Raw genomic sequence first — 18677 nt, forward strand, 5'->3', positions numbered from 1 at the left:
TCTGACAAAAGTATGTGCACACTGAATGCATACATGGCACAGTTTATGTAGGTTTACAAAATATTTGACATAAAACTGTACAGAGTAACAATAAAATAATATACATATTTAAGCTACTCAGTTATTTTTTCTCTCTCTTGTCTTTGGCATTTACCCATTCTTTGTAAACTCTATCTAGACTAATAGAACTTCCATCCAATTGATAGCTTTTGATTCTCATTAACATATCCAAATGACATTCACCTAAATGGTTTCTCAGCTTGTTTTTGAGTTCATTCATTAGGCTAAAACCTCACTCACAGTCCACACTAGATGCAAGAAAGGTTCCCTCAATGTCCATCAACTGTGCAAGGTCGCAAAACTGTTCATTTTGAAGTACAGATGCCACTTTGAGCAAAGTTTGAAATTGGTTTGGATTTAATTTTTTCTTGCAAGGAAAATTTGAAATCATTAAACTGTCTAACCATTACAATATTTTCAGCTAGAAAATCATGATATTTTAGACATAAGGCATAAACTTGTTCATCACCAAATGTGAAGTCACAATCTGCAATTGCGGAGAAATCAAAAGCTGACCATTCTTGTACCTCAACTTTGATCTCTGGGTTTGATTGTTTTCGCTCTCCCTCATCTGCACTCACCCGTAACATGCATAGCACTCCTGTAACGGGTAATGACAGGTTCTGTTGCCTGAGCTTTTGTACACCGTCCAATTGCAATTTACTTGCCAAATGACGCTTCAAAAAAGTCAAGTTTCCAAATATCATCCCATTTCTTTCCTCTAGCAAATTCTCCAGCAACTTTCGCATCACGACAATACAAACAGATAACCCCAGTTTCAGAATCCTACATAAATATTTCTTGTAGCTGAACGTTCATGACCTCATGAGCTTTCGGTGTAGCAGTTTCTACTATTTTGTTAAGCCACTGAACTTTAAACAGATTTGCAGTTCTTTTGCGCTTCACGCCCTTCACTTCTTTTGAATTCGACATAGTGAATCAATATTTTTTTCCAATAAAAAACTAGTAAGCTATCTACAGGAGTTGAAACAGATCTTTGTAAACTTTACGATATGAACACTGTCCACCAAAGGTGGCTGCCGCCGTGATGCAGCTGTACAAACCGAAACAGGAAAGGTGAGGTGACGTAAATTAGTGACGTGCATTGTGGTATTTGAAAAACTGACTAACTAGTTAACAGAAACAGCTAAAAGATTATTTTCAATAAGTATAATTATTAATTACATTATTTTAGGTAACTAACCTTTTGTGCGCACATTAATTTCCTTCGTGCACTGGTTGAAAAATGTGTGTGTGTGCGCACACGCACACAGGTTAGAGGGAACTATGGATGTAACGATGAAAATGGACAAGGGAGAGCCAGTGGATGTAGTGTACCTGGACTTTCAGAAAGCCTTTGGTAAGGTCCCACATAGGAGATTAGTGGGCAAAATTAAAGCACATGATATTGGGGGTAGGGTACTGACATGGATAGAAAATTGGTTGGCAGACAAGAAACAGAGTAGGGATTAATGGGTCCCTTTCAGAATGGCAGGCGGTGACTACTGGGGTACCGCAAGGCTCGGTGCTGGGACCGCAGCTATTTACAATATACATTAATGATTTAGATGAAGGGATTAAAAGTAACATTAGCAAATTTGCAGATGACACAAAACTGGGTGGCAGTGTGAAATGTGCAGAGGATGACTTGGACAGGTTGAATGAGTGGGCAGATGCAGATTAATGTGGATAAATGTGAGGTTATCCACTTTGGTGGCAAGAACAGGAAGGCAGATTACTATTTGAATGGTGTCAAGTTAGGAAAAGGGGAAGTACAACAAGATCTTGGTGTCCTTGTTCGTCAGTCACTGAAAGTAAGCATGCAGGTACAGCAGGCAGTGAAGAAAGCTAATGGCATATTGGCCTTCATAACAAGGGGAGTTGAGTATAGGAGCAAAGAGGTCTTTCTGCAGTTGTACAGGGCCCTGGTGAGACCACACCTGGAGTATTGTGTGCAGTTTTGGTCTCCAAATTTGAGGAAGGACATTCTAGCTATTAAGGGAGTGTAGCGGAGGTTCGCGAGGTTAATTCCTGGGATGGCGGAACTGTCATATGTTGAAAGATTGGAGCGACTGGGATTGTATACACTGGAATTTAAAAGGATGAGAGGGGATCTGATTGAAACATATAAGATTATTAATGGATTGGACACTAGAGGCAGGAAACATGTTCCCGATGTTGGGGGAGTCCAGAACCAGAGGCCACAATTTGAGAATAAGGGGTAGGCCATTTAGAACGGAGTTGAGGAAAAACTTTTTCATCCAGAGAGTTGTGGATCTGTGGAATGCTCTGCCTCAGAAGGCAGTGGAGGCCAATTCTCTGGGCTTTCAAGAAAGAGTTAGGTAGAGCTGTTAATGATAGCAGAGTCAAGGGATATGGGGAGAAGGCAGGAATGGGGTATTGATTGTGGGTGATCAGCCATGATCACAATGAATGGCAGTGCTGGCTTGAAGGGCTGAATGGCCTACTCCTGCACCTATTGTCTGCTGGAAGGAAGATTTTGTGAAAATTGTAAAGGAAATATATTGCAGTTGAGTCAACTTTAGAAGTGGTTAATTCAAAATTATGTACATTAATAGATAATATGCTCATTTGTTCAAAGCCAAGGAATCTCTAATGACTTTATATTCCAAGTGATCAGTCACCAAATCTAAGGCCATAAAATTTTTACAGATATTTGCTGTGATTCATTTGTTATGCTCTGGACATTTTTTTCACAGGTTGTTCTCTTATGGAAGCACTTTCATATAGTATCCTTAGACTAATGTGAATTAAACAGTTACCAAGAACCAAAAGCTTAAGCATCATTTCAGGACTTATACAGTTTAAAACAATACATAGACTCCCATTATTCCAAAGAAAAGTTGCACAGTTTCTACCCTGATGTTTTACCAGTTTGTTATAGATGTAAGTCTGTGAACCGTAATTTGTCACATTCATTCTGGTCATGTTGTAAGCTTTATGCATACTGGAAAAGTATTTTTCACTGTTTCTCTGAGGCTTTTGGGAAGCGATGGGAACCTGACCTGCTCATAGCCATCCTTGGAGCAACAAGCTCCCTATCCAAGCTCCCTTGGAGGGTCTGACACCCTGAGCCAATAGGCTGGTCCTGGACTTATTTCATAATTTACATATTACTATTTAACTATTATGGTTCTATTATTATTTATTATTTATGGTGCAACTGTAACGAAAACCAATTTCCCCCGGGATCAATAAAGTATGACTATGACTATCTTCAGCCAACATGTATGAAAAAATGGCAGTATTATTTGGAATGGTGATTGCTAAGAAGTTAATCCTGCAAATGTGGAAAATGGACTCCGTGTCTAAGTACGATCTGTGGCTGAGAGAACTGGCAAATACATTTGGAGAGATTGAGACTGTGTAATGAGGACAGAGGGGACATCTTTGAAAGTATATGGGGCACTGTATTGGAGTTTCTTACGGGGTGAGGACTGAGGTATTTTGGTGTGGTGCACCTCTGCTGTGTATGTTTACTTTTACCTTTATATTTTTCTCACTTTTGCTGCTCGATATTTAATTTGATTTTGTTATGGTTGTGGTTTTTGTGGATGTGCTGTATTTTTTTGTTTTTTTTGTTTGTAATAAATAAGAATAAATAATTTTTTAAAAAAGCACCATTTCAGGAACCTGGCCAAGCAGCATCTATAGGAAGAGGCGCAGTCGACGTTTCAGGCCGAGACCTTCGTTAGTCCTGACGAAGGGTCTCGGCCTGAAACGTCGACTGCGCCTCTTCCTACAGATGCTGCTTGGCCTGCTGCGTTCACCAGCAACTTTGATGTGTGTTGCTTGAATTTCCAGCATCTGCAGAATTCCTGTTGTTTGCGTTTAATTTCAGGAACCTCTTGTGTTAAGAACCATTTTAAGAGAATGGTGGTGTTTTCCCTAATTCAACTTAGTTCCTTATCCTTGTTGCATTTTCTTTTGTAACTTTTACAGAAAGAGTTATAAATGGAAACCCCTTCAAATTTTAAACAAAGAGGTTGTGTCATGCTGCCAAGTTAGGGGATCAAAAGGTTTTAAGATTTTGCCTGAGTTGACTAACTGTTACCTATTGCTTAATCACATTGGTATGCTCAAAATCAAATGAATTTCTAAGGTAAACCTTGTTTTTACAGAATGTGGTGGTAAAAACTACCACTTTGTGCATAAATCAGCTGATGTTAGCAGTGTTATAAATGGTACCATTCGTTCTGCTTTTGAGTATGGAGGACAGAAATGTTCAGCGTGTTCAAGGTTGTATGTGCCTGATTCACTGTGGCCTGAAATAAAAAAGAATCTTCTGGAGGAGCAGAAGAACATAAAAGTGGGAAATGTAAGTAAGATTGAAATTAAAATACAGCAATCATGCAATTTTTAAAATGTATATTTCTGAATCCAAGGTGAAGGTATTTCTATATAGGCCTTAGGAGGGTTGAAAATGGGAATTAGGAGTATGCTGTAAATTAGAAGGTGGTGATGAACTTCAGCATATATTTTGAAATGATTTGTATTATAGAAATAAAGGTGATTAAATAGCTTTAGCTTAATGATTTAAGTTAGTTTTTGGTTTTATTACAAGAAACAAATACATTCAGATACTTTATGGTGTAAATCAATGCAAATGCCACACATTTCATCTCCAATGTGCCGTCTTGAAAGAAACAGCATTTAGGCCGTTTTACAGTTTTACTGATTTTTAATTTGAAAATGGAAGCTAATACATTAATAATTAAAATCTACAGAAATATGATCTGTTTTGTTAGTAGTATTTTTGTTCTCCAGTGAATCTCATTGCATCCTAGAACCTGCAGTTGCTATTTTAATGTTAGCTTACATTTGTCAAGGATGATCATGACTTGCATGTGAATGGCATAGTTTCATTCTTATGATCTTCACAAATATGCAAATATTTAAAAGCAATTTTTAGGAAGATTCAAAATCCATTTGCATAATTACAGCTTGCTACAAAAAAGGTCAGCGTTAAAATTGTAAAATCTTCTATTAGTAACAAATAAATGCAACGAAGTAACACTTTCAGCATGCTGTTTCCCACTATGCTTGCAAGTATACTGCATCTGATTGCAATCTTCAGTTGGCATCCGTGGGTATTATATGTGTATACACATTGAGTTATAATTAAATGACAATCAGCAATGGGTTTTATTTTGCTGTAGGCAGTGTGGTTTTAGTATGCAGCTTTTCTGGTATGAGCTTGCAATGTTGAATAACTGCTCTCTGGTAAATTTCCATGCACTTGAATTGCTCAGAATGCTCTGAAACTAACCTACCAGAGATAGCTTTAGTCATACAATGTAGAGAGTTTCTTTGAGGATAGCTTTAAAATTTCTAAGTGAACAATCACTTGTTTTTAACATGCATAGAAAGCACGAGTATTAAATAGGTCATTTTAACCACAACAGCTCATTTTAATAAATGTGCTCCTAGAGTCAGTAATGTGAAGATGGAGGGAAAGAATAGGATGTGCAGCAGCTGCTCACATGCCAGGACTTGTAAGATCTCATCCACCAACTGGATTGTGTGTGTCAATAGATAATTGTAGCAAAGAAAACTGGTTATATTGGGGCCATGGACTTGAAAAGAAAATTTTTATTTTAAGTTAAAATAATTTGTATTCTTTTGTAAGTTCTGCTCCTTGCAAATTAGTTTTGCAGAGAAAGCCCAATGTAGGTGCTAAACTTGCCATACAAAATTAGAATACCATTTAGGGTGATGCTATCAAACAAATAACAACGTTTCAGTGTGGCCCTTTCCCACTAAAATTTGCCAATCCACACCAGTGCGAGCTCAGCAAGAAACAGTGGGGTGACATGCTGCAGAGTTGTTAATGTTTGTATGTCCCTTCATATTGGTGTGATTGTGACATGTGGACATGGAGGCATAATCTTAGAAATTTAATTGCCACAAACCTTTGGCCAAGCTGAACTCATTTGTCTTCAGTATGTGTAGCAAACAGAAGAGAGTATTATTAAAAAGAAAAATGGAAATAAGTCATTCAATTATTTGTGTTTTGGCATTCATTGATATTATGGCGATCTGCAGCTTATTTCCATTTAATTTTTGCAACCCTTTCTAACCAAGTTTTAGCAACACACATCAAAGTTGCTGGTGAACGCAGCAGGCCAGGCAGCATCTCTAGGAAGAGGTGCAGTCGACGTTTCAGGCCGAGACCCTTCGTCAGTTAGTCCTGACGAAGGGTCTCGGCCTGAAACGTCGACTGCACCTCTTCCTAGAGATGCTGCCTGGCCTGCTGCGTTCACCAGCAACTTTGATGTGTGTTGCTTGAATTTCCAGCATCTGCAGAATTCCTGTTGCTAACCAAGTTTTGTTCTTTCTCTCTGCACCCCAGTTTATACAGCTTTTTAGGGAGATTTCCAATTTTCACATTGTATCAACTGTATAAACACTCACTAATTTTAAAGTAATTCTTTCTTTCAGACCTTGAAAAAGCAAATTTTCATTTTGTAAATTGCTGATAATCTGATTCTACTGCTAAACAGATGGTTGCCTTGTATGTAACTGAATTGATTTACAATTCTGGGATCTTTGTGTTTGAAATTACAATTCATTCAGATTATAATTTGGGACTATTAAAGTTGGTGTATGGGGATGGCTATACTGTTGATCTAAATAGAACCTTGAAAGACAATGCAATATCAAATAGGTCTATGATATTTGTTACTTTGCAATGTACTTTCAGTTTTTGAGATGTGAATTGAGTAAATTGGATTGTAATCTTTATTAATGTTTTTTTTATTTTAGCCAGCTGAGGACTTCACAACATTCTTTTCAGCCGTTATTGATGACAAGGTAAAGAATGCCAGTAGTGATGCAATGTTTGGCTCCTCATTCAATTGGTGAAAAATTAAAATTAAGAAATGCTTGGTAAAATGCTACAGGCTATGTAGCATGGCTAACATTTCACAACTTAAAAAAAAATAAATTAGCCCAGGTAACAGAAGGTTGGGAGGGTAGTGAGTGAAATAATGTGGTCTTTAAGAGGTAGTTAGCTCCTTTGTGTAATATATTGCTAATGACTGTAATTTTATATAGTTTGGAATTTCCTTGCAGGCCAGAATATATAAACAAAAAGCAGAGGAGAGGAATGGCAAGGAAAAATAGCCTCTCCTAATGCAAGTAGAAAGAAAGTGAGTTAGCTGAAGTTGAAATCAACTTTTAGTCCTGCAAGCTACAATTTGCCCAAATGGAAGATAAGTTTTTGCTTGAGTTTTAGGCCTTGTTCAATACTGCAGGAGGCCACAGACAGGGATTGGGGTGGGAGTGGTACAGTGAATTGAAGTAGCAAGCAACATAAACTCAGTCACTCTGGCAGACTGAACACAAGAGTTCTGCAATGCATTCACCTCATTGCATTTGGTTTCTCCAATGTAAACTGGTTTCCTCAAATGTAGAGAAAGGCCATATTGTGAAAACTGAGTCGGAGGAAATGCAAGTGAATTGCCTCCTTAGCTGGAAAGATTGTTTGGATTCCTGAAAAGTGGAATGAAAGAAGTGAAAGGACAGGCATCGTTTTCGTGCATTTGCACAGGAGAATACCATACATCAGGAAGTTGGGACAGAAGAGCAAACTGGGGGTCATGAAGCAGTTATCTAATTAAAATGCAGAAAGGGGAGATGAGAAGAATCTGGTGGTGAAATTTTGTTGAAATGGGTGAAGATTGTGTGGGATGGTGGGTGAAAGGGAAGGACCATGAAAATTCTGTTCTTGCCCTGTCCAAGAAGAAGTGGGGTTCAGAAGTGCAGGAGGTGGATCATCAGGGCTCTGTTTAGGATGGTAGAGGGGAAGCCATGGTTAAGGAAGCAGGAAGATATTTCAAAGCCACCTGTATGGGGGAAAAAATTTCAAACACTTTTGTGTTTCTGTTTAGTGTGTTTTAACAAGGTTTTATTTTCTTTCAGTCTTTTGCCCGAATAAAGAAGTGGATTAAACATGCACAATCCTCCCCAAATTTAACAATAATTGCAGGTGGAAAATGTGATGATGAAGTTGGTTATTTTGTGCAGCCATCAATTATAGAGACAAAGGATCCTCAAGACCCTATAATGAAAGAGGTAAGAAATTCATCTGCCAACGCATTTCTGCAAATGGGAGATATCTGACCTTTGAATGTTCAGATAGTTTTTACTTTAGAACTTATTAACATGAGTATGTTGATTTGAAGAGCCACTTTGTATTACGAAGAACCTATGTACTATATGTTAAAATATTTTTTGTGTATAAGACTATTTGAAATTTACTCAAAATAATCAAACTTCTAATGTATTTCAATAAGTATCAGGAAATTTCTCTTTTTTATTGAGCATATCGGTGGCTTTCTCTTTACTGTGACATGTGAATTGCTCTTAAAAGTACTAATTTCATTGCATGCAGTTCAGTGCTGCACAACAAAATTGGATTTTAGCTTTGAAAAATTGAATCCCTTTGGTTATGCAGGACTCTGGCTTGAATACTCATGCTCACAAGTTAAGACCTGGCCTTATGGTTTCAGCTGCTATTGTGGAATCATCAAGCACAACAGAACTGTGATCAAACTGCTCTCTTCGCTTTCAGGAAATTTTTGGACCAATTGTAACTGTGTATGTTTATCCAGAAGACAAGTACCAGGAAGTTCTTCACTTGATTGATACAAGCACACCTTATGGCCTCACAGGTGCAGTCTTTGCACAAGATAAGTGAGTGTTTTTTTTTTAATCAATAGCCAAGTTCTGAAAGTATGATCAATGCCTTTTAAATTGCCCATGGATATATTCATGTTAGCTAGTTTATTTAAAAAATAACATTTGAAGTTATAGCAAATACTGCTTTTAATTAAAACTATTTTGAAATTCATCTGTCACAGCTGGAGCATTGTGCTTCTCAAAATTTTAAAGGGAGAGAGAAGCCCGTCATTTCTTCTTGGCTTCTTCTGACCAGAGGGGTGAGATTTGCAATTGAAGAATAATCAATTTCTCAAAACCAGAGCTTTCTCTTCCTGGTGCTGCTGATGCTTGCATGGGAGCTTAGTAATTTTAAATTTCATACTGCAGTGCATTATTGAGTTGGTTGTACTATCCTCCAGAGAGCCACAACCAAGTAGAATATAATTAAGAGATAACTAAGATGTGGAAAATCATATATGTTGTAAGATTTATGAAGTCCTGGGGAAATGGGGAAAAATTATACAAGGGCAACTTTTAAAACATTACTAGACAACGGGGTGACCTGTTGGGGCACCCTTTGAGAGAAGGGTAGTGCAGTCTGATGTGACCAGAATGAACATTAAATTTTCCTGAATGCTATTGGTATCGCTTTGTTTGGAAACTGAAGTAGAAAACCTCAGTTTATTAAAGAAGAACGACACGTAGCAAAGCAAATATAGCTCATCCTCGTTTAACGAAGGACACTTTTGATGACATCATTTCTGGTTTATCTGCCACCCTTGTGCCTCTTGTCATTCTGGAGAGGTGCAGTCCTTTCATCCCCCGTCTCTTCATCTCTTCTGCTGTTTGTTCTTTTTCTCTGATCCTGGAGACGTGCATTTCTCAGCTCCTTTGTCTCTTCTTCTCTCCTCCTGTGCCTGTTTTTGTCATTTTGGAGACGTGCAGCCCTTTCATCCCCCATCTCTTCATCTCTTCTGCTGTTTGTTGGTTGTCTCTGATCCTGGAGACGTGCATCCCTCTCCTCCTCTGTCTCTTCTTCTCTCATCTTTTTTTGTCCTGACTCTTTGATCCTGGAGTCATGCGGCCCTGGCCTCATCCGATTCTTGTTCTCTTCCTCTCCTTGCTGCTTCCCGACAACGTTTGGCGTCATCTCGTGACCATAATGTCCCCCTTCCCTTTCCACGCCGCATAATTAGGCTGACCTTTTTTTTTTAACCCTAATGCTGGATAGAAGAAACAAAGCAGTAACACCAAAGGATGCTGATTATTCTTGATGTGGTTGGCGCTCTCCTAAATGGACGTGATATAGTCACCGCTGTCCTTTGACTGCAGCAAAGGGTTTTATGGGTGTCTCGAAGTACGTTATTACAATAAGATGTAATTATCTCTTATTGATGGGTCTCAGTTTGATTTGTCCCAATCCTGCACATGCTGATGGTGACTAGCAGAATGTGACCCCTGGAAATAGAGCTGTCCTGCCCTTTTGCTCTGGTAGGTGTCGCTGCTGAGGCTGGTCGTGCGCATGTGTCGGGCTGTCGCATCCCGATTTCCATGATGGCGGATCGGTTCTCGGGTGAATGCAAGCCAGTTGATTTTTGCGAAGGAGCAATTTTATACGAATATATAACCCTGAACTTTGCCTGCATTCTGTAAGTTAGCGCATTTAAAATCGATTTAGCCAAAAAAAGTGCCGCTGTAATGCACCATTTGTATTAATTGGAGATCACTAACAGACAGAGCATGAGAGTTTTAGTAGTGCAGTCAGCCCTCCTTATCCGCGAGTTCCACATGCACAAATTCAACCAACCATGAATTGAGAAAATCCGGAAGTGCTGTTCCAGCACTTGCTGTTCAAGCATGTACAGACTTTTTTTTCTTGTCATTATTCCCTAAACAATGCAGTATAACAACTATTTACATAGCACTTACATTGTATTAGGTATTATAAGTAATCTAGAGATGATTTAAAGTAACACACATCAAAGTTGCTGGTGAATGCAGCAGGCCAGGTAGCACCTCTAGGAAGACATGCAGTAGACGTTTCAGGCCGAGAACCCTTGTCAGGACTAACTGAAAGAAGAGCTAGTAAGAGATTTGAAAGTGGGAGGGGGAGATCCAAAATGATAGGAGAAGATGGGGGAGGGGGAGGGGAATGGAGCCAAGAGCTGGACAGGTGATTGGCAAAAGGGATATGAGAAGATCATGGGACAGGAGGCCCAGGGAGAAGGAAAAGGGGGAGGGGGAAAAAAAAACAGAGGATGGTCAAGGGGTATAGTCAGAAGGACAGAGGGAGAATTACCAGAAGTATTTTCCCATTAGTAGCAGCTGTACCTTGAATTGCCTAACACCAAAACTCTGGAATTTCTTCCTCCAATCTCTCCTCACTTCCCTTAACCGCATTTCCTTTCTCTGTACACCTTTGATCTGTCAAGGACCAAACAATACCTGGTGCTCCAAAAGCAATTCATTGGTAAGTGCAATTCAGTGGGTCGGAGGTTTCTGACTTCTTTGCCCAGGCCTGCTGCCAGTGCTCCCGATGTGGCCTTCAATATATTGGCGAGACCCGACCCAGACTGGGAGATCGTTTTGCTGAACACCTACGCTCTGTCCGCCAGAGAAAGCAGGATCTCCCAGTGGCCACACATTTTAATTCCACGTCCCATTCCCATTCTGACATGTCTATCCATGGCCTCCTCTACTGTAAAGAAGAAGCCACATTCAGGTTGGAGGAACAACACCTTATATTCCGTCTGGGTAGCCTCCAACCTGATGGCATGAACATTGACTTCTCTAACTTCCGCTAATGCCCCACCTCCCCCTCGTACCTCATCCGTTATTTATTTATATACACACATTGTTTCTCAAGCCTGCTGCCTGCTCCAGTTGGCATGGTGGAGCTAGCTGAAAAGCTAGATCTGTTTCTTAGCAAAGTCCTCAGATTTATACAGCTGTGCTACCAGTAATAGATGAATCCCATTAAATGAGTTGACAACCTGCATTAAGAAGTATTTTGTTCTTATTTTAATCAATAACTGTCTTTAAATTTAAATTTAAAAAAAATTCTACTTAAGCAGTTTTTAAATAACTGGATTATGAAGGGCATTGAGAAACACCCGAGAAGACCTAAAAGACTGTGGTGGCAGACAGGGGGGCCTGAAAATCTTCCATTTGCAAATCACTTTGTGAAGTAACTGAGGCAATGGGATCTCTTGCATTGGTGGATCCATGTATCACCAGAGCATCATTGTGGAAGGGTTGTTCGTGAATTGGTGATGCATTCCTAATTTTATTTAAAATTATCTTTGAAAGTTCCTTCGCAGTAATTAGCTAAGTTAAAGGTGCGGTTTAAATAAATTTTTGCTAGATTGTTAATGATGATCAATAGATTCTTTGAATGCTTCAGTTGTAAAGGCCGCAATTAATTCCCAATAAGTATGCACCAAAAGTTCAAACATCAGGAAATTGTATTTTAGAAGTAATGTTAAAATCGCTCTGATGTTGATAAGTAATGCCGATTATCAAGACAGTATCAGGAGATCCCAGATTGAAGACTGCTGAAGCACATTTGTTGCTTTTAGTGATGATATACATTAGACAATTTCTGATCCATTGTATCTTAATTCCCTTTCCAATGTAGTATTATTGTAGTCATGTAGAATAGAAGCATGTCCTCTAGGGGTGTAAGTACAGTGGTCCGTCCTGATCCACTCTTCCCATTTACCTGTGTACGTTTCAATTTGTTCTTTAATGTTTGTTCTACACCTCCCCAAATTAAAATAACCACTTTCCCATCTTGTATTAATTGGAAGTTTGATTTCCATTTTGTTACAGAAGTATTATAGCTGAAGCATGCCAAGTTTTGCGATTTTCTGCTGGAAACTTCTATATCAATGACAAGTCGACTGGCTCAGTTGTTGCACAGCAGCCATTTGGAGGTGCACGCATCTCTGGTAAGTGAATTGAGTTCTGAACAATCCATGTGATGTTTTCTGTTAAAGCATCCTCAGGCCCATCTAGATAATTTAAATACCTGTCAATCTCACATTTATTTCCCACTGTGAATTTGTTACAATATTCACACTATTTTAGAAATTTTATATTTAAAATTATGTTAAACTTCTGTTCCTTATTGAGCGTTTGACATGAATCGTCTGTGTATCTGACTGTTGACACACTCACTCACTAGCATTATATAGTGTCTAAAGTTGAATTTGAGGTGATGGCTACATTCTGGAAACATTTTCCAAACTTGAATCATGTGTGCATGCAAGATCTTTCCTGTTGCCCATCTGATGTAATGTAAAATGTGCTACATACTTTCTTAAAATCAGTTAAGTGGGGTCTACACATTGTTGTTCTTAAACCTTGCCGATATTAACTGCAAAACAGAAATTGAACTTTACTATTACAAAGTATGACTGTTTCCTCTCAAAGGGTGCTCAAACAGAATATTATCTACAGATGTAAAAAAAACAGTAATTGTTTCCCTTTTTTAAAGGAACTAATGACAAGGCTGGAGGACCCCACTACATTCTCCGTTGGACTTCACCACAGTCCGTAAAGGAGACGCATGTTCCATTGACCGCATGGAGATACCCATATATGGGATAGATTTTTAAAAATTATGTTGAGCTTCTCCATTAAACTTTTCTACAGCATGATACCTACTGAAAATTCTTCTTAAAACACTTCAGCTGATAAATCACTGTCAGAGGTTTATTGGCAGCTGTGTATTTGGGAGGTACTCTTCCGTCCATTGTAATCTCTGAGTTCTGGGTGACAGAATTCTCAGGGCTGCTTCACAAAAGGTCAGAAATGATGGCAAGAGTAAAAGACTGGAAATCAACAGCTTTAATTGTATGAAATTATCTTCATTACCTCAGTTTGATAGTTTATGTTCAAAGTATGTAATTAGCACCATTGATGCAGTAAGATTTTTATTACAAACACTTCTCTGGTGATACACATAAAAGTTGCTGGTGAATGCAGCAGGCCAGGCAGCATCACTAGGAAGAGGTACAGTTGACATTTCGGGCCGAGACCCTTCAGCAACTTTTATGTGTGTTGCTTGAAATTCCAGCATATGCAGATCTCCTTGTGTTTGCGTTTTTAATTTTTCTTCTCTGGTGATAATGCAATGGTATGACTAATGTTTGTGTTTCATCTACATAATTCTCAAAAAAATCACTATCTTCCAAAATAAATGCTTAATAGTAAACCTGAACTTAAATTGCACTGAAGGAGACACAACGCTTTTGCTGTGATATGCTGTGAATCGCCAGGAATGTTGACGTGGTTGTGTGAAATAGAGATACAGCTCTGGAAAAAAAGATGGCAAACTGCTGATTTTGGAACGTTGTTCATATTCTGCAGTGAATTGATTTAACCAGCATTTTCTTTTAGATTTGTGGTTTTGTGTGGTAATTGAAGCAGTCCATGGAATTACTGAGAAGAGCAATGTATGGAAATGATATTTGGTTTGTCTTATCAAAAAAAAGTATTGATAACCTGATTGCAGTGGAGTTATTCTGTTACTAACTAGAGTCACATATTGATTCAGAATTTTAGTAATAAGGAAAATTTTCAACAATGAATATGAACTTTGTTCCATATGTGAAAATGCACTGGAGTTTTAGCTAATCTGCTAATCAGTTGTTTTTACTGATGAATGGAATTAAGTGTGTGTTAATCTCCTTTGCTTGCCTTCTTGAGTCTGATGGTCAATCTCAAATCTTTTCTAAAAATGTGAATACAATTATTTCAATAAATAGCGCTCTATTCTGTGTGAAAGAGGTTTTAAAAGAAAATACTGTCATGTTTTATCACTGGTTGCCATGAGTTTGCGATAGAATAGTCATGATTTTTTTTCCAAAATTAAATTCTTGATAAATTAAAGCATACATAGGGTTGTTTCTGCATTTGATATCAGGGCTTAATATTTATGCAGCGTATGCATGTTTCAATCGTTAACTCTCAATTAAGGTGGGGACCATAATTAAGGAAAATAATGGATTGCCACAGTGATGGATATAACATTCATCACTACAAATGAAACTCTCTGACCACAAATACAGTGTACTATCCCTCTATTTCTTACATTTCACGCATGTCTGCTCTTACCCCATCCTCCCATTAGGCTACCAAGGATAGGGCTCCTCTTGTCCTCACCTACCACCCCACCAGTCTCCGCATCCAGCACATAATTCTCTGAAACTTCTGCCACCTCCAACTGGATCCCACCACCAAACACATCTTTCCCTCCCCACTCTCCCACTTCCTGCTTTCCACAGGGATCGCTCCCTACACAATTCTTTTGTCCATTTGTCCCTCCCCACTGATCTCCCTCCTAGCACTTATCCTTGCAAGCAGAACAAATGCTGCACCTGCCCCTACACCTCCTCCCTCGCTACCATTCAGGGCCCCAAACAGTTCTTCCAAGTGAGGCAACACCTGTGAGTCTGTTGGGGTCATGTACTGTGTGTGGTGCTTCCGGTGTGGCCCCTTGTATATCGGTGAGATCTGATGTAGATTGGGAGACTGCTTCGCCGAGCATCTGCTCTCCAACCGCCAGAACAAGCGGGATCTCCCAGTGGCCACCCAGTTTAATTCCACTTCCCATTCCCATCCCAATATCTCCACCCATGGCCTCCTCCACCGTCAGGATAAGGCCACACTTAGGTTGGAGGAATAACACTTCATATTCCGCTTGGATAGCCTCCAACCTGATGGCATGAACATCAATTTCTCAAATCTCCAGTAATGCCTCCCCTCCCCCCCAAACACACTACCATTTCCCATCTTCTTGTCCCTCTCTCATGTTACCTCCTTGCCTGCCCATCCCCCTCTCCCCCTCCTTTTTTTTCTTTCTTCATTGGCCTTCTGTCTCTTTCACCAATCAACTCCCTAGCTCTTTGCTTCATCCCTCCCCTTCCAAGTTTCACCTATCACCTGGTGTTTCTCTCTCCCCTCCCCTCCGCCTTTCAAATCTCAGCTTTTTTTTCTCTAGTCCTGCCGAAGAGTTTCGGCCGGAAACATCAACTGTACTTTTTATCCATAAATGCTGCCTGGCCTGCTGAGATCCTCCAGCCTTTTGTATATGTTGTTTGGATTTCCACCATCTACAGATTTCCTCTTGTTTATACTACCCCTCCTGGTACTGTACAGATCTCTCTTCTACCTTTGATGTGATAGAACATGCTGTTCTCCAACACAGATCATGGTATATCTGTCTCATATGGCTTGTTTCTTTTTTGGAAACTGAAATTTATTCTTGACCTCTTCCTTGTCTGCATTTTGTATAATAACTGAAGAAAAAGATAGCAAAGGAAGTGGAAATTTTTTTGGACATCAGTGCCAGTGGGGTCCCTACATACTCCTTTTCTTTGTGTTTTATGTATCAAATACTTGGACTGAAACATAGAGGGCTTTGGAAGGTTGCAGAATATAAAATTGACCATGTAGTCAACAAGGTGGGGGAAAGCTATTGCCCTTAAGCAGATGAATCCAATATGGTCAGTTGTACAGAAAGTGAGGGGTACAAGTGGTGCTAGAAAGTTTGTGAACCCTGTAGAATTTTCTCTATTTATACGATCTAAAATGTGATCCGATCTTCACAGAAGACCTAAGACTAGATAAAGAGAACCCAATTAAATAAATAACACAAAAACATTATACATGTTCATTTATTTATGCAGAAAAATGATCCAATATTACTTGTATTTGTTGGAAAAAGTATGTGAACCTTTGCTTTAAGTAACTGGTGTGACCCCTTTGTACAGCAATAACTTCAGCCAAACATTTCCCGTTACTGTTGATCAGTCCTGCGCATTGGCTTGGAGAAATTTTAGGTCATTCCTCCTTACAAAATTGCTTCAGCTCTAGGATGTTGGTGAGCTGCTTGCTTCAGGTCCTTCCACAAAATTTCTATAGGGTTAAGATCAGTACTTTGACTTGGCCATTCCAAAACCGAATTTTTCTTCTTTTTAAACCATTCCATTGTTGATTTACTCTAGTCTTTCAGATCATTGTTGCATTATCCAACTTCTATTAAGCTTCATTTGACAGTCTGCTACCCTGACAATTTTCTGTAAGATGTCTTGATACAATTTTGAATTCATTCTTTTCTCAAACTGTTCAGGCCCTGAGGCAGCAAAGCCTGATGCTTCCACCATGTTTAACAGTTGGGATGAGGTTTTGGTTTTGGTGTTGGTGTACAGTGCCCATTTTCCTCCAAGCATAGCAATGTGCATTTCTGCCAAAATGTTCAACTTTTGTCTTGTCTATCCATAGAATAATGTCCCAAAAGTGTTGTAGAACATCCAGGTGGTCCTTTGCAAGCTTGAGATGTGCAGCATTTTTTTTTTTTTTTTTTGGAGAGCAGTGGTGTCCTGTCATGAGCACCATTCTTGTTCAGGATTTTTTCTTATAGTGGACATATGAACAGAGACTTTAGCAAGTGATAGAGATTTCTGTAGGTCTTTTGCTTTTAACCTCGGATATATTTTTTTTACCTCCTTCTTCAGCATTGCATGTTGTGCTCTTGGTGTGATCTTTGCAGGATGCCCACTCCTAGGGAGAGTAGCAACAGTACTGAGTTTCCCCCATTTTTAGATAATTTCCCTTACTGTGGACTGATGAACACCTAGGTCTTTAGAAATGCTTTTGTAGCCTTTTCCAGCTTAATGCATCTCTGCAATTCTTCTAAGGTCCTCTGAAAGTTGTTTTGATTGAGGCATGATGTACATAAACAAATCTTTCTTGAGAAGAGCAGGCTCTGACAGTAACCTGTCATTTTTATAGGGCAGGGCACCTCTACAACCCACACCACCAATCTCATTGATTGGAACATCTGACTCCAAATAGCTTTTGAAAAAGTGTTACCCCAGAGCTTCACATACTTTTTCCAACAAATTAATGTATTATTGGATCATTTTTCTCAATAATATAAATCAAGTATAATGTTTTTTTTGTGTTATTTATTTAATTGGGTTCTCTATCTAGTTTTGGGACTTCAGTGAAAATCCAATCACATTTTAGGTCATAGTTATGCAGAAATGGAGAAAATTCTATAGGGTTCACAAACTTTCTAGCACCACTGGTATTCTGTCTGGAGAGAGACAAGAGGATGTTTGAATATACAATAATTGGCAAACTATAAGAATATTATATGAAAACAGAGGGACTTTGGAATGTATTTCCACAACAGAACAGATAGAAAACATTTGGAAAGCTTCATCATGGGGGGAGGGGGGTGGAGTACAGAAAGCATGCTGGTGTTGTTTATTGTACTTAGTAAGCCAATGTCTGTCTCTTTTAGAAAGCTATCACTGTTCCTGAGATGAAGGGAGCACTTGAAGGTATTGTCAGTACTGGGAAATTATAGCCGAGGGGAAAGATTTGATTGTCTTAACATAGAGTCCCTTAATCTATGCCTTGCATTATTTTATAAAAATATTCAGTAAATCAGGGTAACCTATTTCCCCTTAGCTAAAGGGTTAAATACCAAGAAATGATTGTAGGTTTGGAGGGAAGATGAAGAACAGAAACCACCTGATTAAAAAGTGCTTGAAGAGTTTTGATGTGCATGGAGTAAATTGAATAGCTCTTTATTGATCATGTCCAGCAAGGGTACCACACATCACTGGATGAGGTGAGGGGCAATTTTGGGATGGGGGTGTTGAGAACAGGCTTGTTCATTAATTGAGCAATCCTCTTAGTGGTGGACCCTCAACTTAATAAGCAAACAAGGAACTAAAATGATTAATTTGGTTTCATCATGCTTGTTTTGTGTACATAAGAACTTGCTCCATCGATCCTACTCTGCCACTCAAGATTATAATTTTCTAGCTCAAACATTGATTGCCACCACATTTGCTAATTTATTGAAGAATCAGTATATTGACTAAAACCAATGACTGAGCCTTAGCAGCCTT

The 18677-nt window shown here is 39.0% G+C and overlaps 1 protein-coding gene across 1 annotated transcript in view; it reads left to right on the forward strand.

Moving 5' to 3' along the window:
- The window catches only part of aldh4a1 (aldehyde dehydrogenase 4 family, member A1), a 33290-nt gene extending 18656 nt beyond the window's left edge, over positions 1-14634 (forward strand). The window contains exons 10-15 of the mRNA XM_063032901.1: positions 4203-4399; positions 6847-6894; positions 8005-8157; positions 8657-8778; positions 12577-12695; positions 13244-14634. Of these exons, the coding sequence (XP_062888971.1) occupies positions 4203-4399; positions 6847-6894; positions 8005-8157; positions 8657-8778; positions 12577-12695; positions 13244-13356 (752 nt within the window). The 3' untranslated portion in view covers positions 13357-14634. The remainder of the gene's footprint in view (positions 1-4202; positions 4400-6846; positions 6895-8004; positions 8158-8656; positions 8779-12576; positions 12696-13243) is intronic.
- The last annotated feature ends 4043 nt before the right edge of the window (positions 14635-18677 follow it).

The sequence above is a fragment of the Mobula hypostoma genome, chromosome 25, assembly GCF_963921235.1.
Source record: "Mobula hypostoma chromosome 25, sMobHyp1.1, whole genome shotgun sequence".
In the NCBI taxonomy this organism is placed as follows: Eukaryota; Metazoa; Chordata; class Chondrichthyes; order Myliobatiformes; family Myliobatidae; genus Mobula; species Mobula hypostoma.